The 23947-nt window shown below is 44.7% G+C and overlaps 2 protein-coding genes across 7 annotated transcripts in view; both read right to left on the bottom strand.

The window, feature by feature from the left end:
- Window positions 1-6353: 6353 nt before the first annotated feature.
- LOC134479890 (uncharacterized) lies at window positions 6354-10471 on the bottom strand. Its single transcript, XM_063264606.1, has 2 exons — window positions 7719-10471; window positions 6354-7373 (listed from the first exon to the last, which is right to left on the bottom strand). The coding sequence occupies exons 1-2, from the start codon at window positions 8531-8533 to the stop codon at window positions 7199-7201; spliced, it is 990 nt and encodes a 329-aa protein (XP_063120676.1). The 5' UTR covers window positions 8534-10471; the 3' UTR covers window positions 6354-7198.
- Window positions 10472-13475: 3004 nt separating this feature from the next.
- Window positions 13476-23947, bottom strand: part of Mtdh (metadherin) — a 58228-nt gene continuing 47756 nt past the window's right edge. For 5 of the 6 annotated variants that reach the window (XM_006241520.5, XM_006241524.4, XM_006241521.4 and 2 more), the window contains 4 exons: window positions 23336-23443; window positions 20525-20665; window positions 17083-17239; window positions 13476-16409 (listed from right to left, as the gene is read on the bottom strand). In XM_006241520.5, coding sequence (XP_006241582.1) covers window positions 16339-16409; window positions 17083-17239; window positions 20525-20665; window positions 23336-23443 — 477 coding nt within the window. In that variant the 3' untranslated portion in view covers window positions 13476-16338. The remainder of the gene's footprint in view (window positions 16410-17082; window positions 17240-20524; window positions 20666-23335; window positions 23444-23947) is intronic. The other variant, NM_133398.2, reaches the window with a different exon arrangement.

Here is a 23947-nt window from a genome sequence, read left to right as displayed (position 1 = left end):
TGCCAGATGAAGGACATAGAGACACTCGTTGTTTGTCCTGGGTCATCTGGGTCATAGGGAGTGTACATACGGTAGGCCTCCTTAAGTCTCTCTAGAAAGGCGGAGGGAGTTTCCCCTGCTTCCTGTAATACCTGTTTTACCTGAGCCAAATTAGTAGGGCGTTGTATAGCCCCTCGGAGACCCGCTAGAAGCAACTGGCGATAAAGGCGTAGGTGTCCCTTACCTTCAGCTGTATTAAAATCCCAGTTTGGTCTCTTAAGTGGGAATGTAGCATCAATTTTTTCAGGCAGCTGGGTGGGATGCCCATCATCTCCCAGAACATGCTTTCTGGCCTCTAGGAACACTCTTTGTTTTTTTTTTTTTTTTTTTGAGGTTAAGAGGGCCTGTAAGAGCTGTTGGCAGTCATCCCAAGTAGGCTGGTGGGTGAGTAAAACAGATTCTATTAGGTCGGTGAGTGTCACCGGATCTTTGGAGAAAGAAGGGTTGTGTTGTTTCCAATTGTAAATGTCAGCTGCTGAAAATGGCCAGTATTGGGTCTGGCCACCGGTTCCCTGTCTAAGTGGGAAAGCCTGGGAGGTTGAATCTGGCATCACCTCGCGCTTATTGCGCAATCTCCCTGCGACAGGGGAGAAACCCTTATCAGACTGTGGCCCGGCAACTGATCTGGCCGGCGGCTCTGCCTCCTCCGTTTTAGCTGGGCCTGTCAGAGAGAAGATCTATGAGAGGGGAGTTTGGGTCTGCCGGGAGGACAGGTTTCTTAGAAGGCTCTGATTTTACAAAGGTAGAGAGAGGAAGACGTGGCCAGCAGACCGGGCGGGGCCGAGGGGACAGGCTGGGGGTTGAGGGGAGGCCAATTCGGGTCCACGAAGGGTTCCGCCCAGGGGGGGGGTTTAAGGCGAGACTCTCTCAAGTGATAATATAAGAAACCTGGTCAGGATGTCCGTGGACGACCCAATCTTTAACCTGTAAAATAATGATCTTATTAAATGTGTCATTCACTGGCCATCCCGCTCCGAAAGTGGGCCACTCGGATGTGTAGAGAGTCTGTCATTTTTCTTTTTTAACCTCGATGGACAGGTTGTGTGTCCGGTCGTGGACGTCTTCTCAATGATCAAGAGTGAGACTTAGGGGCATTGTTAGGGACTGTCCCATGTTAGTTCTAAGGAAGATTAGAACACAGAGAAAACAAACAACACCAACAGTCAAACAAACAACAGACAGGCGTGCTGCACGGCTTTGGTACCAAACTGAAAGCAAAAAGTCAGATGGAGGTGGCAAAGGTCCGGGGCCCTCTGAAAGCCAAAAATACAGACAGAGGTGCCGTTAGTCCGGATCTTTCTCCTCCCAGATTGGGCCCCGAAAAGTCGGGCCCCTAACACCCTTGGAACGTCTTCCAGGGCTGCGGGGCGAGAAGTCCGAGCTCGTCAGCTCCTTCTTCGTCCCGCCCAAATTCCAAACAACCTGGCTGAGCGCTCACAGAACAGACCTGGCTGAGCGCTCACAGAACCTGGCTGAGCACTCACAGAACAGACCTGGCTGAGCACTCACAGAATAGACCTGGCTGAGCGCTCACAGAACAGACCTGGCTGAGCGCTCACAGAACCTGGCTGAGCGCTCACAGAACAGACCTGGCTGAGCGCTCACAGAACCTGGCTGAGCGCTCACAGAACAGACAGAATAAGGCAGAACGAGACAAAATCAGACAGACAGACAGACGCCGGCCGGCTTACCTCCCAGTGGGTGGTCGGTGGTCCCTGGGTGGAGGATCTCCTTTCCCGGTCAATGCACCAAATGAAAAGCTCTCAGGGAGAACTTTCCCTCGGGATGGAGACCCTCCAACTCCAAAGACCAGACCGAGACACCACAGGATGCAATCAGCAAGAGGATTTGGTTTATTGTCGGGATACACAGGCACAGGCACCTGCGGGCGCTTCAGTCACTCGGGGGACTGGCGCGCCCCACGGAACCAAGGATGGGCTTTTATAGGATTTTGGGGAGCAGAAGCAAGCATACAGAAGCAGATGCATGGTTACAGGGATATAATTGGTGGATTCTAATGTGGCAAGGGTTTAGCCCGGGGGCAAGTTTCCTAGCTACCTTCCTGAAACATAAGGACTGACTCGGCCCCCCAAGGGTTCAGCCCGGGGGCAAGTTTCTTAGCTACCTTCTTGGAACATAACGACTGACTCGGCCCCCCACCAGGGTGTGGGACCTCTCCCGGGGCTTTTCTCATTGTCAGGTGCTCAACCGCAGTCCTCCTGTTGCCAGGCCTTCAACCAAACACATCTTGTTTGGCAGCCGCTGTGTACTCAGTGTTCTAACCTTTCTCTGAACCAGTCATCTTAAATATAGCCTTGCAAAATGGCGTTACTGCTGCTAAGCTGGGGTCTTTCACAAGTTGGCTAGCCATCTACAAAGCTTCCCTGGAGTCTGGGATCTCAAACTCAACTTCATCTTATGATCAAAATGGAGTATGAAAATAAAATGGCATTAAGGATGTCTCATTTCACCCCAACATTGGTTCTTGCTCCAGCTGACTTGCCAGTGTATGTCCAGTCCAGCTTGAAATTGGTAGCCTAGGCTGGCCTTTAAGTCATGGCACTCTTCTAGCCAGAACCTCTTCAGTGCTGAAATTATAGGTGTGAACCATTATCCCTGACTCCGGAAAGTTTGTGTGACACAAACTTTTGCAGGCATTCTAGAAAATTTATCACTTGCAAGTGTTCATGTTATATGCCTTATCAATTTTGCAAACTAAGATTTTATCAAAGTTTAACAGGTAAACAATTAATTATTGGCATTGAGTGTCTAATCTTAAAATTCTTTCCATAGGTAGCTGATTAGGTGATTTCCAATATATCTACATGGCACCGTGATAAGAACAACTGATGTGTTTGTGGAATGAGGTGGAGAGATCTCTAAGATACACTGTGAAATAGCAAAAACAACAGGCATGCTGCTAGTTATGACATGCCAATATCTGTTTTAAAAGAGGGAGTGTACTTGTGCACTCCTATCTGTACACTGATTTACTCGAATTTGAGTAAAAACATCTGCACAAGAGTATGTGTGAAATTAGTAATATGCTTTGCACATCTGGTGGGAAGCTAACAAGTGGCAAGGAGAAATTTTTATTCTATTCTCTCTGGTATACTAAGTGGGAAGCACATGAAAGCAGTGTTAAGTCTAAGAAGTATATTAAAATATGCACTCATAGTTGGACCATGGTGGCACACATCTTTCAATCCCAGTGACTGGGAGGCAGAGGTAGGTGGGTCTCTGAGTTTAAGGCCAGCCTGGTCTACAAAGCAACTTCTACGACAGCCAGGGCTATTACACAGAGACTGTCTTGAAACAAACAAGGAGTTTGCTCTGCCTAAGGAGTCACTTGGTTCTGTACAAATCCTCCATTTTTACATCCGAAGAACTAATTTTTTTCTTACCTGCATGACTACCAGTTTGCTGGCCTAGTAATAATAAAGGGCTGCCTTCTCTCCCTCTTCCCCTTCCTTCCTGTCGGCTCTCTTCCTTTACAAGTGATGAAGCCATGATTTATAGTGAAGTGTTAAGGCAATCTGCAAGGGCTAACTTCATTTCTTTTAAACATAAAACAATGGCCAGGAGTGGCAAAAGATGCCTGTACCTCCTGTGGAAGAAGTTTCAGGAGTTCAGGGTCACCCTCAACTACATCACGAATTTGAGGTCAGCCTTTGCCTCAAAACCAAAACCAAAGCAAACAGCCCCAAAACATCAACAAAAGGCATGCATACAGTATCTAGGCCAGCCTTTGGAGAATGGGAAATTAGCTCAGTGTTTCTTCACCTGTTAACTAGATTAATAGTTCCCTCTGAGTGGCTGTAAGGAGAGAAAAGAGCTACAGAAGACACAGCAAGCACTGGGTGTCTTTAATCCTAGTGAAAAGCTCTCAGGGAGAACTTTCCCTCGGGATGGAGACCCTCCAACTCCAAAGACCAGACCGAGACACCACAGGATGCAATCAGCAAGAGGATTTGGTTTATTGTCGGGATACACAGGCACAGGCACCTGCGGGCGCTTCAGTCACTCGGGGGACTGGCGCGCCCCACGGAACCAAGGATGGGCTTTTATAGGATTTTGGGGAGCAGAAGCAAGCATACAGAAGCAGATGCATGGTTACAGGGATATAATTGGTGGATTCTAATGTGGCAAGGGTTCAGCCCGGGGGCAAGTTTCCTAGCTACCTTCCTGAAACATAACGACTGACTCGGCCCCCCAAGGGTTCAGCCTGGGGGCAAGTTTCCTAGCTACCTTTCTGGAACATAACGGCTGACTCGGCCCCCCAAGGGTTCAGCCCGGGGGCAAGTTTCCTAGCTACCTTCTTGGAACATAACGGCTGACTCAGCCCCCCACCAGGGTGTGGGACCTCTCCCGGGGCTTTTCTCATTGTCAGGTGCTCAACCGCAGTCGTCCTGTTGCCAGGCCTTCAACCAAACACATCCTGCTTGGCAGCCGCTTTGTACTCAGTGTTTTAACCTTTCTCTGAACCAGTCATCTTAAGTACAGCCTTGCAAAATGGCGTTACTGCTGCTAAGCTGGGGTCTTTCACTAGTAGTCAGGATTCTGAGGCAGGAGAATGGTTGAGTTCAAGGTCAGCCTGGCCTGCGTTGGACAGTCTGTCTCTAAAACCCCCAAAACAAAACAAAAACAAAGAAACTGTTAGTCCTGTCCAAGTGTTGGCTACTATTTACAAACTAGAGTTACTGCTTTAGTGGCCATGGAAACAGCTCGATTGAGCATGAGGGCGGAGTTTGGATACATTAGAGGGGGTTATGTGGTTGTGGTTCTGCTCTGGCAGAGGTGCTGGGTTTGATTCCCATTACCACATGCTGGAGCTCAAGCATCCAGAGCTCTTGCTCCAGGGGATCTGATGTCCTCTTCTGGCCTTTGGGAGAGACAGACATGCATGTGGTACATAGACACATATATAAAAGTAAAATTTTTAAAAAGTTTAAATTAATTTATATTTTGCTTTTTTGAGACAAGGTGTTTCTGGTAGTCCTGAAATCCCCTCAATAGATCAGGTTAGCCTGGAACTCAAACCTTCCTGCCTCTGCCTCCTGAGCGTTGGTTGGGATTAAAGGTGTGGGCTACCACACCCAATTTAAAAGTAAAGCAATCTTATAAAAAGGAAAAGAAAGTGGTTGAGTGGAACATATGGTCCTCTTATAATCCCAGCAGATTACAAGACAGGGCTCTGGAAATTAAGCTGGCTAACTAGACTGGCCCAATCAGTGAGCTCTGGGTTCAAGTAAGATAGCCTGTCTCAGTATCTAAGGTATGGAGTAACTGAGGACAGCAACCAATGCCAGACTGGGCCCTCACACATTTCACACTCATGCATACACCACACACATACCCTTCACATATCCCCCACATTTAAAGAGAATACTTACAAGATCCTCTTGTCTCTGCATCCTCAGGGTTGAGCTGGGATTACAGCTACAAACTGCAGTGGCCAGCTTTGACATGGACTTTGGGGATTTGGATTGAGGTTCTCATGTCTGTGTAGCTTGTCCACCTTTTTTTTTTTTTTCCCATTTCTCACCCCTTCAAATGCAATATATAGTCAAGGCTGGCTCTGGACACTATCCTATCTCCACCTCCCAATACCAGTGCTGGGATTACCGTCTTGAAAAACCAAAACAAATAAAATCCAAGAACAAAATAGAAAACCCCAAAACCAAAACAACAAAAACCAACCCCACAACGGAAAACCAACCACCTGCCCCCCCAAACCCCACATGTATGCCTTGATGCCAGTTAGAAATCACTGTCCTGTTAAAAAGTATTTAAAAAGTAGGACACTGGTGCGTTTATGGAGCCTGGCTGGTGGCCTAGGCTGCTACCAGCAAAGCCCATGACCCTACTGTCTTTGTCTCACTCTCACACCACAGTTCTGGGGCTATAAGCAGACATGCTGGATGGAAGTCAGTCCTGCTTGTGCAATAAGCACTCTTACCTTCAGCCAACTCCCCAGCTTTGAAGCTGTTACAGAGCAGCAGAAATTCTTTCTAGACTCTACTACACAGAAAACTGGGCTGACAGAGAGGGGGGGAGGGAGAGGGGAAGGGAGAGGGAGGGAAGGAGGGAGTGTGGGAGGGAGGAAGAGAGACAGAGACTTAAAGACAAATTTCTGCACATCTGGAAAAGCTAAATGGACTTCATCAGTGCTTTAGATGGGCAGATAGATCGTGTTAAAGACTAGCAGCATCTAATATCAAGCCTCTTCCTCAGTAATGAAAAGCTCTCAGGGAGAACTTTCCCTCGGGATGGAGATCCTCCAACTCCAAAGACCAGACCGAGACACCACAGGATGCAATCAGCAAGAGGATTTGGTTTATTGTCGGGATACACAGGCACAGGCACCTGCGGGCGCTTCAGTCACTCGGGGGACTGGCGCGCCCCACGGAACCAAGGATGGGCTTTTATAGGATTTTGGGGAGCAGAAGCAAGCATACAGAAGCAGATGCATGGTTACAGGGATATAATTGGTGGATTCTAATATGGCAAGGGTTTAGCCCGGGGGCAAGTTTCCTAGCTACCTTCCTGAAACATAACGACTGACTCGGCCCCCCCAAGGGTTCAGCCCGGGGGCAAGTTTCTTAGCTACCTTCTTGGAACATAACGACTGACTCGGCCCCCCACCAGGGTGTGGGACCTCTCCCGGGGCTTTTTTTTTTATTATCAGGTGCTCAACCGAAGTCGTCCTGTTGCCAGGCCTTCAACCAAACACATCCTGCTTGGCAGCCGCTGTGTACTCAGTGTTCTAACCTTTCCCTGAACCAGTCATCTTAAGTACAGCCTTGCAAAATGGCGTTACTGCTGTTAAGCTGGGGTCTTTCATTCCCCCATTTTTTTTTTTTTTTTTTTTGCTAACTTTGAGTGAAATCTTTCACTCGACTTGGTCAAGAAATTTCTGTCTGGTGGGGGCTTATTTCCCCACTGACTCTAGGCCACAAAAGGGCTAGGAGGAGCCACGTAGGAGTTTTAACTTTAAGGGGTTTGGAGTGTGCTGAACTCTCTATGTCTGGGGTGTAGTGTTGTGATTAGTCAATTCCTCAGACCGGACTGTCTTGATGTGTGGTGTGTGGATCTAAGCCGAGACTCCGTCTACCTTTAGGGCGGTCGGGGTAGTCAGGAGGACGGTGTAGGGTCCTTTTCACCGTGGCTCGAGATTCTTGGTCTGGTGTCTGTGCACCCACACGGTGTCTCTAATCTGGAACGGGTGTGGCACCACCGGATGTTCAAGCTTGTCCTGGTAAGCAGCGGCCAAAGGTCTCCAGACGTCTCTCTGTACAATCTGTAGGGCCTGTAAATGGGCCCTCAGAGAAGGGCTGTCAGCAAAATCAGCAATGTTTGAATCAAAGAAATGGACAAATGGGGGTGGTGCTCCATACATTATTTCAAAAGGAGTTAGACCATGGGGGCCCAGGGTATTCCGGGCCCGATATAGAACTAGGGGAAGGAGGGCCACCCAATCCTTTGAGCCAGTTGCAAGCGTAAGTTTGGATAAAGTCTCCTTAATTGTTCTATTCATGCGTTCTACCTGACCTGAACTCTGGGGTCTATAGGCACAATGTAATTTCCAATCAATCCCCAGCAATTTGGCCACCAACTGACTTACTTGGGAGATGAAAGCGGGCCCGTTGTCCGACCCCAACGCTTGAGGCATGTCATACCTGGGAAAGATTTCCTCGAGGAGCTTCTTGGTGACCATTTTTGTAGTCTCGTGCTTTGTGGGGAAGGCTTCGACCCATCTTGAGAAGGTGTCTACAAACACTAGGAGATACTTGTATCCATATATACCTGGTTTAATTTCAGTAAAATCAATTTCCCAATGGATGTCGGGACGGTGTCCCCTAGGACGAACTCCTTGTCCAATCCTGGTCCTTCCCGGGTTAACCTGAGCGCACGCTTTGTAACTCTCAGTCACCTTTTGTATCGCTTTGTCCCAATTCAAAAAAAAACACAGATTTATCTCTTCAAGAAATTTCTGTCTGGTCATCTTCTTAAACCCCAAATGGGTTAATTTATGTAAAAAGGAGATCAATTTAAAAGTCATTTTTATTGGCATAACTGTCTTTCCTTTGTAGACCCACTGTTTTAGTTGAGGGTGGTAGATGGCCCCCATTTTTAGGAGCTCTATGTCCTCATGGGCATAAACCCAACTAGTTTGTCCCACTGGTGGGGGCGTGGGTTGGTCTGGGCTATTTAAGGGCAAGATTTGTTTGCTCATGGCCGCTTCTCGAGCCGTGGCATCGGCCAGCCGGTTTCCTCGTGCCTCTGGGTTGTGTCCTTTCTGGTGTCCTGGACAATGTATAATACTCAGTCTTTTGGGCAAGAATAGGGCTTCTAAGAGGGCCAGAATTTTAGCCATATCTTTACCCTCAGATGTGAGCAGCCCCCGCCTCCGGTAGATCTCCCCGTGGATGTGTGCCGTGGCAAAGGCATAACGGCTGTCTGTATATATATTTAGCCTCTTACCTTTTGCCATCTTGAGCGCCTGAGTCAAGGCGATGAGTTCAGCCCGTTGTGCGGAGGTACCAGCAGGCAGGGCTTTCGCCCAAATCACTTTGTCCTCCGTAGTGACCGCAGCTCCAGCCTTTTGTTCTCCCTCTGCCAAGAAGCTGCTGCCATCTGTGTACCATGTGTGGTCAGCATTCTGAAGAGGCTGGTCCGATAGGTCCGGCCTGGTTCTATGTACTTCTGCGAGGATTTGTAGTCAGTCATGCTGTTCTGTCTCCTCTGGTAGAGGAAGCAAGGTGGCAGGATTGAGGGCGACTACGGGCCCAAACTGAACCCGTTCTGCATCCAGTAACAAGGCTTGGTAGTGGGTCATGTGGGAATTAGAGAGCCAGCGGTCTGGGGGCTGTTTTACCAAGGCCTCCACTGCGTGGGGTGTTAGGATGGTGAGTGGCTGTCCCAAAGTCAATTTTCCAGCATCCTTGATCAGGACAACAATAGCAGCCACCATCCTTAGGCACGGTGGCCAGCCGGAGGCCACAGGGTCCAATTTCTTAGACAGGTAGGCCACAGGGCGTTTTCAGGGTCCCAACCTTTGTGTTAGGACCCCTTTAGCATACCCGTTTCTCATCAATGAACAGTTACTGAGCAAATTGTAAGGGTTTGGAACAGTCAGATGAATATCTTCTATCCTCTTGTTGACCTTTCTCAAGTCTTGTACTGGCCTATAATCTCCAGTGCCGGGTTTCTTAACAGGCAAAAGAGGCGTATTCTAAGGCGACCGGCAGGGGACTAGGATGCCTTGATCCAGAAGCCTCATAATGTGAGGCCTTATACCTTGATAAGCTTCATGTGACAGGGGGTATTGTTTTATGGAGACTGGAGTTGTAATTAAGGGGGGCTGTTGGAGCGCCAACCCCATCCCACCAGTCTCTGTCCAAGCCAGTGTCCTGTCCCGGTTCATAGGGTTAGAACTTGAAGGGGAGTTCCGTGGGGGCCAGTTATTTGGGTCCCTCCTTCCTCAAAATGAATTTGTGCTTTTAGTTTGGTGAGCAGGTCACGGCCCAGCAGAGGGTACAGGCAGTCTGGAACATGTAAGAAGGAATGGGTCACCTTACCCGTAGCCAGCTGAACCCGGCGGTCCGTAGTCCATCGGTATTGTTTCTCACCAGTAGCTCCTTGTACCCAGGCCGTCCGGTCGCTGAGTTGTCCTGAAGCTTGGGTGAGGGCTGAATGCTGGGCTCCTGTGTCTACCAGGAAAGTAACCGGCTGCCCCCCAACTTAAGCGTTACCCTGGGCTCGGGGGGGGGGGGCTCCTGGCCCTGACCTCCCTAATCTTTATCTAGAGCCAAGAGGGAGGTTCGTGGTCGAGGCTTTCGGGGTCCGCCAGGCTTCTTGGGGCACTCTCTGGCCCAGTGCCCTTTCTCTTTGTAATAGGCACATTGATCTTTATCCAGCTTCAGCCCCTTTCGAGCTCCCCCGCTATCTCCCTTCCTTTTTGGCCCTGAACTACGGCGGCCAAGATTCGACTCAATTCTTAGTTTCTTATTAAAAATCTTTTTAGCTTCTTTAAGTAAATCCTGTAATGTATAGCCCTGCAAATTTTCTAACCTCTGTAACTTAGTCCTGATATCTGGAGCAGCCTGCCAGATGAAGGACATAGAGACACTCGTCATTTGTCCTGGGTCATCTGGGTCATAGGGAGTGTACATACGGTAGGCCTCCTTAAGTCTCTCTAGAAAGGCGGAGGGAGTTTCCCCTGCTTCTTGTAATACCTGTTTTACCTGAGCCAAATTAGTAGGGCGTCATATAGCCCCTCGGAGACCCGCTAGAAGCGTCTGGCGATAAAGGCGTAGGTGTCCCTTACCTTCAGCTGTATTAAAATCCCAGTTTGGTCCTCAGGCAGCTGGGTGGGACGCCCATCATCTCCCAGAACATGCTTTCTGGCCTCTAGGAACACTCTTTGTTTTTTTTTCTGAGTTTAAGAGAGCCTGTAAGAGCTGTTGGCAGTCATCCCAAGTAGGCTGGTGGGTAAGTAAAACAGATTCTATTAGGTCGGTGAGTGCCACCGGATCTTTGGAGAAAGAAGGGTTGTGTTGTTTCCAATTGTAAATGTCAGCTGCTGAAAACGGCCAGTATTGGGTCTGGCCACCGGTTCCCTGTCTAAGGGGGAAAGCCTGGGAGGTTGAATCTGGCATCACCTCGCGCTTATTGCGCAATCTCCCTGCGACAGGGGAGAAACCCTTATCAGACTGTGGCCCGGCAACTGATCTGGCCGGCGGCTCTGCCTCCTCCGTTTTAGCTGGGCCTGTCAGAGAGAAGATCTATGAGAGGGGAGTTTGGGTCTGCCGGGAGGACAGGTTTCTTAGAAGGCTCTGATTTCACAAAGGTAGAGAGAGGAAGACGTGGCCGGCAGACCGGGCGGGGCCGAGGGGACAGGCTGGGGGTTGAGGGGAGGCCAATTCGGGTCCACGAAGGGTTCCGCCCGGGGGGGGATTAAGGCGAGACTCTCTCAAGTGATAATATAAGAAACCTGGTCAGGATGTCCGTGGACGACCCAATCTTTAACCTGTAAAATAATGATCTTATTAAATGTGCCATTCACTGGCCATCCCGCTCCGAGTCTGTCATTTTCCTTTTTTAACCTCGACGGACTGGTTGTGTGCCCGGTCGTGGACGTCTTTCTAATGATCAAGAGTGAGACTTAGGGGCATTGTTAGGGACTGTCCCATGTTAGTTCTAAGGAAGATTAGAACACAGAGAAAACAAACAACACCAACAGTCAAACAAACAACAGACAGGCGTGCTGCACGGCTTTGGTACCAAACTGAAAGCAAAAAGTCAGATGGAGGTGGCAAAGGTCCGGGGCCCTCTGAAAGCCAAAAATACAGACAGAGGTGCTGTTAGTCTGGATCTTTCTCCTCCCAGATTGGGCCCCGAAAAGTCGGGCCCCTAACACCCTTGGGACGTCTTCCAGGGCTGCGGGGCGAGAAGTCCGAGCTCGTCAGCTCCTTCTTCGTCCCGCCCAAATTCCAAACAACCTGGCTGAGCGCTCACAGAACCTGGCTGAGCACTCACAGAACAGACCTGGCTGAGCACTCACAGAACAGACCTGGCTGAGCACTCACAGAATAGACCTGGCTGAGCGCTCACAGAACAGACCTGGCTGAGCGCTCACAGAACCTGGCTGAGCGCTCACAGAACAGACCTGGCTGAGCGCTCACAGAACCTGGCTGAGCGCTCACAGAACAGACAGAATAAGGCAGAACGAGACAAAATCAGACAGACAGACAGACGCCGGCCGGCTTACCTCCCAGTGGGTGGTCGGTGGTCCCTGGGTGGAGGATCTCCTTTCCCGGCCAACGCACCAAATGAAAAGCTCTCAGGGAGAACTTTCCCTCGGGATGGAGATCCTCCAACTCCAAAGACCAGACCGAGACACCACAGGATGCAATCAGCAAGAGGATTTGGTTTATTGTCGGGATACACAGGCACAGGCACCTGCGGGCGCTTCAGTCACTCGGGGGACTGGCGCGCCCCACGGAACCAAGGATGGGCTTTTATAGGATTTTGGGGAGCAGAAGCAAGCATACAGAAGCAGATGCATGGTTACAGGGATATAATTGGTGGATTCTAATATGGCAAGGGTTTAGCCCGGGGGCAAGTTTCCTAGCTACCTTCCTGAAACATAACGACTGACTCGGCCCCCCCAAGGGTTCAGCCCGGGGGCAAGTTTCTTAGCTACCTTCTTGGAACATAACGACTGACTCGGCCCCCCACCAGGGTGTGGGACCTCTCCCGGGGCTTTTTTTTTTTTATTATCAGGTGCTCAACCGAAGTCGTCCTGTTGCCAGGCCTTCAACCAAACACATCCTGCTTGGCAGCCGCTGTGTACTCAGTGTTCTAACCTTTCCCTGAACCAGTCATCTTAAGTACAGCCTTGCAAAATGGCGTTACTGCTGTTAAGCTGGGGTCTTTCAGTAACAGAAGCATAAAATATGAATCTGCTCAACAGGGACCTTGAGTAAGAGCTATTCCTTGCCACTACCACTCAATTCTTTATATGATGGAACCGAGCAACTTTTGCAAATTAAGTCTTGGGAGTGATGTCTATGAACATTTTCTGGGAAATGCTTTTTCCAAATGGCTTAGGTGCTGATAGGTGTGTGTAGTGAAAACCATCTGTTCTTCAACCAGGAAACAACACAGAAGGTTCCCCACCGCTCTACAGTATACTGGCTATATCCCAGACCATCTGTAAGTATATATTTATGTTTGTGCGTGTGTATAGACTAACACAGGCGTCCTTAGACAACTCTTTTTTTTTTTTTCTTTTTTTGGGAGCTGGGGACCGAACCCAGGGCCTTGCGCTTGCTAGGCAAGCGCTCTACCACTGAGCTAAATCCCCAGCCCCTAGACAACTCTTTCTACCTTTATAAAGGCAGGGTCTCTCTGAACCTGGAACTCAACAATTTGATTAGACAGGCTGCCAGCAAGGCCCAGGGATGTTTCTGACTAACTACATACCAATGAATGCATGCCAAATTCTACTTCAATTCCTTTAACCTAAAAGGACACACCTACTAACTACTATGGTTGTTTCCCATGGAGGACACTATATAAGTGCTCATTCTCTTTCTTTTGACCAACCCTTCACCCACCACCACAGGCCCCAGACAGGGTCTCACTATGTCCCAGAACTCAGTGTGTAGAGTAGTAGCCTCAAACTTTCAGGTATCTGTCTGTCTCTGCCTCCTGAGTGCTGGGATTAAAGCGGTGTATAACCACGCCCAGTTGCACATCGCCGCATTTTCAGAGGTGTTTAACTTCAAATATTGGATTTGTTGCAAAGCCTGAAATGATGGTTTTAACAAAAGGAAAAATAAAACCCATGAACTAAAGGCCTGTTATCTTATTAGACCATGACATATAAGGACAAAGTGCCCACATTCCCACAGAGAATGTAACAAACATTTTAAACAAAACAAAAACAGTATTTTATTTACAACACTCAGTGCATCTTACATGACACATTTTCATTTCCCAAGTCTTTTGAAAGCAATTCCAATTCCAGTTTGTGCAATGAGTTTACAGAAAAACTTTAAAATAGCCATTAGACCTTAAACTTAAATCCTAAATTTTGACATTTCATACTATATTAATAGAGGACTGCTTTTAATTAAGAAAAACTAAACTCTGTAATTAATTACTACCCTCTGGGATCTTTAACTCAAATACAAACTGGATTAGCCTATGAAATAATACCATTAGTTTTAGATAAATTATTCCAACCTCCCCTCCCCAATAAAATGCATGCACAAATTAAACAAGGTAAATTACATTAATGATATTTTATTTCAACTTTCTTTTTGGACTCTCTCAACTGTTTCTCAATTTAGGGTATAAGATAGGGACAATGCAGTTGGAGAACTCTGACATGCCCATGCCCCGCCCCACAACAGAAAGGCTTTTCAGAGAGCCTTTTGGGGAAACAGGTGGCATCAGGGGCCCTCATTCCGGCCAGCAGAGAATACCCAGTCTTCTGTTGCCACTCTCTAATCACCATTACCTAAATCTCAGAGTTTTCTGAGTTGATGGCAGAAACCAGTTCCTCTGATCAGTGACAAGAAATCCCTGCCCTGCCACACAAAGATCTATACAGAGGCAAAGAGCAGTGAATGATTAATTTTCACTCATATACCTGCCTCCTTCACACACACACACACACACACACACACACACACACACACACACACACACACACACACACTGCCTGGCTCGCAAGCCAGAGAGAAGGCAGGCATAGAGGCCACCTCCACACTGACCCACCCAGTGTCACTCTGCTTCCCCCCATTATATATTCCTCTGCAAAAAGACGGTATTCTTGCTACCTGGTGTAGGTGCCACCTCCTATAAGTGATTGCATCCGGAGACATTGAAGTGAAAAATAAAGTTTCTTATTTGTTCTAGCCCAGAGAATTATAAGGAAAAGGAACAGTGAGGTAGAGTTGAGAGAGTTCAATTAAACTTGTGAGCACTGACCTTTTGGCACACTCTGTAATTACAGACTCCCTATCAACTTCTCCTTGAGACATAGCGTGGCATCCCCTGAGGGAACATGAAGCTCACAGCAGCCATCTGAAGGCTCCATTCCTGGCACATCAGCTATTATTTACCCCAATAGTGAAGCAAATAAAAACAATGCTATCCATTTCTGAATTTATTTAAACAAGTAAGTTAATTTAGAAATCCCATTCAATCAAACAAAACTTCTGACAACATGTAAACATACTGCCATGTTCCTGAAACAGATGTTAACACCCAATAAAAAAAGTTGTTAATCACTTCTGAGGAAAGCTGTCCATTAATAAGGCCAGTCTTCAACAGAACGAAAACCATTTTACATCTTGTAGCTTTCCTAGTTGACAATACTATTAAACTACAGTCAAATATAAGGACAGTATTTAATGGATAGATCAGTACCATTGGTTATAGCTTTTAAACAGGTTCATTCCTGGCGCCACACGAAAACAAGCCGCTCACATCAATAAATCATGGCTTTTTTAAAATTACAATTCACTAAAGTGATGTTAATTATGGTCCTTGTCAAACACGTTTGGTAAAGGCTATTTACAGTGTACATGGCCGAGCATGCACTATTAACAGTTACAGAGAGGCCTGCCACTTTCCTAGGAATCACACAGTGCCTGAAAATGGTGACAGATCATACGTCATTTAAATCAACACAGTTTCAAGCAGAAAATGTTCCTTTTTTTGACCACAATTGCAATAGTTACATGAAAATTCTTATAAAAACATGAATCCCCTTCAAGAAATTGATGCATATTCTACGCACTACAGGAGGTTAAGGCAGTAAAAAAATGTATTCCTGATAACCGGAGGTCTCCACAATGTCAATTAAAGCTGTCTGACTACTTTTCCATTCTCCGTCGTATGCTCAAAAGTTGCGAATTACTTTATTTTTAAGGTAAAAAATTACTAGCAACTAAGAGTTGACACTGGAAAATTGCTAGGGAAAGGAAAAATATTAAGTTGGATTTTGCCTGAAAAGTTTTCAAATCATAAACAAGAGCACTGTTAGTCTCAGTCTTAATGTATCAAACAAATAATATATTTACCTTTCTTAATTTAAAATATACTGTTACTTTGAATAATTCAAGTAATGCAAGACTATCAAAAATAACTTTGTAAGCCATACAGGTGTCTGTCAATTGCATTTTTCAATGTTTTAATTTAGAACTTTTAAAGAACTGTAAACTAAACCAAGACAGTTTAGTTAAATAAATGATAAATGACCTTTTATTTGCACTTGTGATTCTTTTAATACAAATTGCTACAACAAATAGGTAAAGATATGGCAGGTATGCATTTAATCAAAGCACTTTGATTTAAGCATAAAACAGATTCAAATGGTCTAAGGTCGTGCATAAGATCCAAGGACTTGCCTACTGGCTTCTAGGCAGCCTTCTCTCTAATCAGAATCCATTATTCCTCAGCTGCAGATGAAACAGGGCACAATCTGTTGTAAACAGGGAACTGTTGTAAAACCAGGATAATATTCTTAAATTATGATCATTCTCGTTCAATTGCAAAGTCTCTCCCGAGTGTCTTCCAGCACTGTAGTATGTATTGTTGACCTCTTAATTTCATAAATTAACTTTCCTTTGATTCCATTTTATGGTGGTTGTGTTCAGTTTTGTTTTAAAAATTGGTTTAAATTTATATAAAACTCTGTACATGTTCACAAATTATTGCATAAACAGCATAATCTTCAAGACAGTGTTTGTAAACACATGTCCAATTTAGGAAAAAAATTCACGTTTCCCGTCTGGCCTTTTTCTTCTTTTTTATTTGTTTTGGAGATTCCCAATTAGTTTCAGACTTGGCTAAAAGAGAAAAAAGGGGAAGAGAAAAAAATCACAAGGACGATAATCAGTATTTATCAACAATGTAAAAGTAACAACTATGTGCAAGGTAGTGGTGGTGCATGCCTTTAATCCCTGCACTAGGGAGGCAGGTAGATAACTGAGTTCCAGGACAGGCAAGGCATGTCTCAAAACAACAACAGAACAAAAAAATGAAACATAACCCAAAACATGCCCTCAAAACAAAAAGTGACAACAATGAAAAACTATTAATGTTCAAATTTTACTGTTTAAGGTTTCTAGTCTTGGGTATTTTTAAGTTAGCTATTCTCTACCTCCCTTCCTTTCCAACCCAGGGTATTAACTCTATGTAACTGCTGATACTCAACTGGTGGCAACCTACAGAATCTGTTTTTTCTTCTCCATCCCGCTGAAGGAGGGAAAGGAGCAACATGGAGCCCTGGGGACATGTGCAGATCAAAGGGCAAGGGGCCAAGTGAGCAGGCAAGCCCAAGTGGGCTTCTCATCACCCTTGTTGCTTACATTCATGTAGCAGCCTGGCCCTCACAACCCAAGCCTGTGAAGTTACAAGGAAGCACACACTTTTAGAAGGCAGGGCTGCTCTTCTATCCCACCAGATGGCTAAGATCTTATACGATGTAAGAAAAAAAAGCAAGACAAACAAAGCACTTACTCTGTGAGGGAGGCACACTGTTTTGCTTAGCATTTGACTTGGGTTTGTCTGTGTCTTGTAACATCGGTGGCACTTGGGAAGAGCTCTTGTCAGAGTCACCCTTTGATAAAGTAACAGATGGCTCGGCAGAGATAGCAGGTGGAAGAGTCTTGATAGGCTATTTTGGAATAAAACTGGCTCAGAATTTTACATTAATTTCATATAATAAATGAAGCAGTATCCAGAGACTAACAGCAAGCAAAATTAAAATGGCTTCTAATTAGTTTACATGTAGCAACGGAATTCATTTCTGCCCTCTAGAGTCACCACTAAACACGCTATCATCGATACCATCTATGCATACATACAGTTGGAGAGAAAAACTATAAGCTCTGCCTGGTGGCGGTGGCAGCTGCCCTTAACCCCAATACTCCAGAGGCAGAGGGAGGAGACATCTGTGAGTCCTAGGCCAGCCTGGTCTACAGATGGAGTTCCAGGACAGTCAACACTTAAACATATACAGGTCAAAATTAGAAAAATCTAATTTTGAGGGGAAAAGCTTTTTTCAAAAAATCATCTCTACTAACCTGGGCTACCTGGCAGAATGAATATTCCATAGTGGGCTATCCAATTAGTTTGATTATTATGTTGCCTACATTGAAAAAAAAATTAGAATAGCTATTGAATCTCAAGTTAGAGGGAATAATTCCACTTTTTCATTTTCCTGACTCATCAGAAAAATTTAATCAATGTCTGCCAGCTTTGAATTCATCAAAACTGTTAAAAGACAAAAATATTTATTCATTTTTTTTCTCTCCTTTTGGGACTTCAAGTCTCATAACCCAGGCTGGCCTAGGTTGGCTCTGAACTCAGGGCATCCTTGCTGACACACCCTAACCTCCTTAACAACTAAGGATATCGCAAACAGCGGCAGCAGCTTGTGCATCCCACAAGCAGACTGTGGGAATGGTGCTGCTGATTGCACTGACCTGTCTACATCTTCAGATATGGAGTCTAGCAATGAAAGTAACAAGTGTAGGGTAGTGACCAGTCAGGGCAATAGTGAGAACACTTATCCGGAGTGCTTTGGGGCTATGAGAGATGAGTGGACCTTTTCACTGGCCAGCTTCACCTCCACTGTCACTCAGAACAAAGGAGAAGCTGTGTTTCTCTTGCTCCTACTCTTCCTGGCTCTACAGACACAAGAGAAGTGATGTGTGCTCAGCACTCTGTCCTTCTGTAGAGGCACTGACTGGCTATGTGCATGTAGCTCCGTACACTACCTCATGTCTGCAGCTCTACTACATACTTCTCACCTTTCCATTTTATTTTCTCACTTTACTTACATCTACTCATACAAAGGCTCATTTTTATAAGATGACCTCAAGCATAATTTAAATAAAACACCAGAGTGTCAAACTATTCTTTGCAATAATAGTAAGCACCTTTATGTATACTGAGATTAAATCCTTTTACCTCAGAATACTTTTAGGGATTTAAATGTATCGAATCTACCTGTGACTATGACTATCACTGTTTTAGAACAGTGCTGCCACTGTCCCTTCTTTTAGCAGCACTGTTTGTCAAAGCCAGTCTACTACTGTAAAGATTTCATCAGATAAGGTGCTATGGCTTGTCCACTGTTCATAGACCTCAAAAAGAATTTCTGAATGTGTGAGTCAGGCAATTCAGTAAAATGTTATTTTATTTACACCTTTAAGATTTATTTTATTTGTGTTTTGCCTACAAATATGTGTTTCATGTGCTTGGTGCTCAACTGGAGTTACGCACAGTTGTGAGCCACCATGTGGGTGCTGGGACCCAAACCCTGGTCTGCAAGAGCAAAAGGTCTTCCCAACCAGAGCCAACTTTCTAGCCCCTTATTTTAATAAGGCTCAGTGTATAACAACATTATATTTTTGTTTAGAGCCACCATGGCTAAGGCAACTCTTAATAAAATAAAGCATTTGACTGGGTGCTTGCTTCCAGTTTCAGAGTTAGGTATTGTGGTAGGGAGCGTGGGGCGCAGATGGCAGCAAAGCAGTAGCTGAGCCCTACACTCTGATCTACACACAGAAACTAGATCTAGCATGGCATATGAAGCTTCAAAGCCCTCTAGCCCTCTGCTAATGACACACCAATAAGGCCACGCCTTCTAATCCTATCAAAGTTTTTTTTTTTTTTTTAAGATTTATTTATTATATACAAGTACACTGTGGCTGTCTTCAGACACACCAGAAGAGGGCATCGGATCCCATTACAGATGGTTGTGAGCCACCATGTGGTTGCTGGGATTTGAACTCAGGACCTCTGGAAGAGCAGTTAGTGCTCTTAACACTGAGACACCTCTCCAGCCCCCTATCAAAGAGTTTTACTCTCTCATGACTAAAACATTCAAATTTATGAGCCACCCCCCCCATACCACTGCAGGTTACCCAATTAGAAACTATGTTTTTATTTCATGTCACCTTTCATAATTAGTCTTTTTTGACCCATCAATTTTTCCATAGAAGGCATGTGATTAAAAAAATTTGTTGGAGGTGGCTCTGTGGCGCAATGGATAGCGCATTGGACTTCTAGTGACGAAAAAAATTTGTTGGGGACTGGAGAGATGTATCTGAAGACAGCGACAGTGTACTCATACACAAAATAAAGAAATTAAAAAAAAATTGTTGGGGGCTAGAGATGGCTTAGCGGATAAGCTCATGACCACCTGTAATGGGATCTGATGCCCTTTCCTGGTGTGTCTGAACCTTCTGGTGTGAGCTACAGTGTACTCACATACATAAAACAAATAAATAAATCTTTAAAAAATTTTTTTGTCACTGTCAGGTACAAAGGAAGGTACATGGCTAAAATCCAAGTAATTGGGATACGGAGACAGGAGGTTCAGGAATTTATGCCAGCTTTGGCTAGACAGTAAAAAATCAGCCAGTAATATATGAAACCTTGTCTCAAACAATAATAACAAAGCAAAACCAAAACAAACTGAAGCAAAATAATAATAAAAAACTCTAAAAATTACTATCAAAAATGTAAACAAATGTTACATTTTGGGAAACTGAACTGATCACAATAAGGTATATACTTTGGGTCACTGTGGCTGGTAAAAGCACTTTCTCTTTGGTCCTCTATTCTTTAGGAGGAAGCATCATATGGTGATCCCCTTTAGCACTGGGGGGGATCGGTTTTATGATTGATAGTGGGTGCTTGAAACTACAGGTAGTACCTGGAACTTGCTTTGTAGACCAGGTTGCCCTTGAACTCATATCGATCCACCTGCGTCTGCCTTCGGAGTGCTGGGATTAAAGGTGTGAACTGCCATCCGTGGCTTGTTCTAGATTTCGTTTCAGGTTCTCTTTGTGCTTGCCTCATTTCATATGTTTATCATAGTACTTCAGTAAAATATTGATTACTGTATAATTACTAAGGTAACAAAACTTTATTATTCATTAAAAGTTACCTGGCTATTTTTGATGAGTACTTCAACTGGATCACTAGTGCTCATGGTCTTCAGGGAACAAGCTTTCTCCTGTTTTGGACGGGCTTTCGAGGTATTCACTGGAAGCTCTTCTCTAGTGTCCTTTTCTAGGTCTTCTGTGTCCTGCAGAAGAAAGCTGTTTATTATATTAAACTTCTTGATGACTATAATAATTGATTATAGCAATCACTCTTTACTGATTAGAATTGACTTTGTTACTGTCCTGAAGACACCCTAAGGTGTCCAAGCTTATGGCTGTAATCTCAATACTAGGAAGGTCAAGGCAGGAAGATTGCTATAAGTTCAAGGCCAGCTTGAGTTGCAGAGTGAAATCCTGTTCCCTTAAATTATATATCCTAACACACATCCCAGAATGGGAGCCTTTGTGGTCAAAGAGAACTGGAAGAAAATAAACTTAGCATTTAATTTACGAGAGGAAACGAGACTCTAAAAACAGCACTTCATTCAGTGACTTCAAGGAGTAATGTGTTTATATGTACAAATATAAAGGGGGTATAGAGGACGCCAATATGTCATGACATGACTTAAGAAATGTAATGTCAGGGACTAATGTCTTGGTTTGTTTCTTTAGTCCCTTAACTGTAAAAGTTTGAACAGGAAATTTCCAAGGTCCTATCTAAGTTTTAATGTATTCCATTTTCATTGTCTGCATTTTTAAAGTTTTAACAAAATAATCCTAAGTCACATTACATGCTTACATACATAAAGAACACACAGAATGTACTGCACGTCAATGCATGGGAATGCCATTTCTAGTGACTGTTCTAACAACTGCCCAAGATGACTACAAAACTTTCCATCCCAGACACTGAGAATACTCACTTGCTACCAGGCCAGCTTGGATCTGATCCCTAGTACTCACACAGTGGAGAGAACTGACTTCCCAGAAGTTGGTCTCTGACCTCTCTCTACATACATGCTGCGACACACACACATAAATAAATGCCATTAAAAAAAAAGCCTTGGGCTGGAGAGATGGCTCAGCGGTTAAGAGCACTGACTTTTCTCCCAGAGGCCCTGAGTTCAATTCCCAGCAACCACATGGTGGCTCACAACCATCTGTAATGGGATCCGATGCCCTCTTCTGGTGTATCTGAAGACAGCTACAGTGTACTTATATATAATAAATGAATAAATAAATCTTAAAAAAAAAAAAAGCCTCCTTCCAATATTGCTATTCTATAAAATGTGACATGACAGTAGTGAGTTTGAATAGCAACTAAAAATTCTGATGTGAATTTAAGTTCAGCGTGTAGGTTTTTCCCCACTTCTCCAGACAGGGTCTCATAGTGTTGAACTCCTAAGAACTAGGATTAAAAGGTATGGAATACCAAATCCAGCCAGCCACATTTTACTTTTTCTGAGACAGGGTTGCTCGCTGGTGAGCTTGGCTGGACAGTTCCAGGGATTCACATGTCTCTAACCCTGTCTGCCCTTCCCTGCTGAGACCATTATAGGCACACGTCACCATGCCTAGTTTCTTCCTGTGGGTTCTAAGGATTCAAACTCAGGTGTTTGTGTAGCAGGTCCTTCAGCAAATGAACCATTTCCCAACCTCCATTTCGTTTATAAAGAAATGGTCCTCTAGGAAGTCAGAGATTAGGGACAGATTAGAGGTCCAGGCTGGACTCACGGCATGAGGAGTACATGGATCATGTTTTTTCAGGACCACGGAGTCCAACATTTTATCTTTCATCTCCCAAGGCTTTTGTTTTCTACTGTTTTTGAAGATTAGATGGTTAAATAAGTTTAGGAAACCCTGGAACACTTACACTTCACAACCAAGTGGTTTGTGGAAAATGATGTATTATCCTTGACCCCACAGTACTTCAGAGAGTCTCACTGATGCAAAGTGATGTAAGCTCCATCTTGGCGGACTACTTCTGAAGTATACGGAAGGTCATGGTGAGGTTTTTTTTTAAAGATTTATTCATTTATTATATATAAGAACACTGTAGTTGTCTTCAGACACACCAGAAGAGGGCATTGGATCTCTTTACAGATGGTTGTGAGCCACCATGTGGTTGCTGGGAATTGAACTCAGGACCTCTGGAAGAGCAGTCGGTGCTCTTAACCACTGAGCCATCTCTCCAGCCCATGGTGAGTTAACAGTATGGAGAAAGCCAAAAAATGGTGTTGGCAGGTTTGGAGGCAGGAAATAGGTAGGATGTTCCCTGAGGAATGTTAACACTAGAGAGGAGGATTAGAAGACAGGTGGAAAGGAAAATGGAAGCAGACCTAGGTCTGTCCCATCACAGGCTGGTGAAGCTAAAAGAACCTCTGGAATTTGTTTTGTTATGGATGACCTTGTGCTGTCTTTCCCACCTCACCATTTCATAATAAAAATACATCCAATTTGACTTAGCTTTAAAAATATAAATAAATCCTTGGTATTTTTTAGGGTAATACAACTTTTACTATAATAATATAATATAGCAATTCTCTAATGTCCAACTATCACATGTTAAGAACTCTTTGGAGAGGGCAGTAGCCAGGATCATTTGCTGCTTTTGTACTAGAATTGGGTCTGATCACCATCGTGCATGCTGTAGTTCACAACTATCCATAACTTTAGTTCTGGGGGATCTGATGGGTTCTCCTGACCTCTGTGGGTATACATACATACTATATGCAGCCAAGCGCTCACATTTTTATAATTGTTCACATGCTGTCCTTTATCTCTATACACTCTCTTAGTGCTTACACATCATCTTCCCATAACCGCCCACAGTGGGTGCACCATGATGCATGTTCATTGTTCGGGGACTTTACCTGGGTGATAGAGTTATCTTCACCTTGCTTCTTCTTTTTCTTTTTTTTCTTTTTAGATTTTCCAGTTGGAAGAGCTCCTTCTCCTTTTTCCTTATCATCATCTGAATCCTGAGGTTAAAAATATAATACCGAAGTAAAACGAACTGGTTAAGCTTATATTACTCAGAACAATTGTGAAATAATTTCAGTCACTATGTACATTCTTTATCTTCAAAAATATAAATGAAAGGGAGTTGGAGAAATGGCTCAGTGGTTAAGAGCACTGACTGCTCTTCTAGAAGTCCTGAGTTCAATTCCTAGCAACCACATGGTGGCTCACAACCATCTGTAATAAGATCCAATGTCTTCTTCTGGTGTGTCTGAAAATAGTTACAGTGTACTCATATACATAAAATAAATGCTTCTTTAAAAAAATGGGACACTGGTTTAAAAAATATAAATAAGAATAAGCTAATTAACAAAAACTTAATGAAACTTTAAAAACTTATTGTGGTAAATATTAATAAAGATTCACTACCATCCTGGGCTATCTGGCTCTGGTGGGCCACATGGCATCTGTGAGGTATTTTCATCTCAGTCAGCAAAGCCTCTTACCTGCTAAGCTCCTATCTC

The sequence above is a fragment of the Rattus norvegicus genome, chromosome 7 (assembly GCF_036323735.1).
Source record: "Rattus norvegicus strain BN/NHsdMcwi chromosome 7, GRCr8, whole genome shotgun sequence".
Classification (NCBI taxonomy): domain Eukaryota; kingdom Metazoa; phylum Chordata; class Mammalia; order Rodentia; family Muridae; genus Rattus; species Rattus norvegicus.
This window is presented reverse-complemented; position numbering and strand designations above follow the sequence as displayed.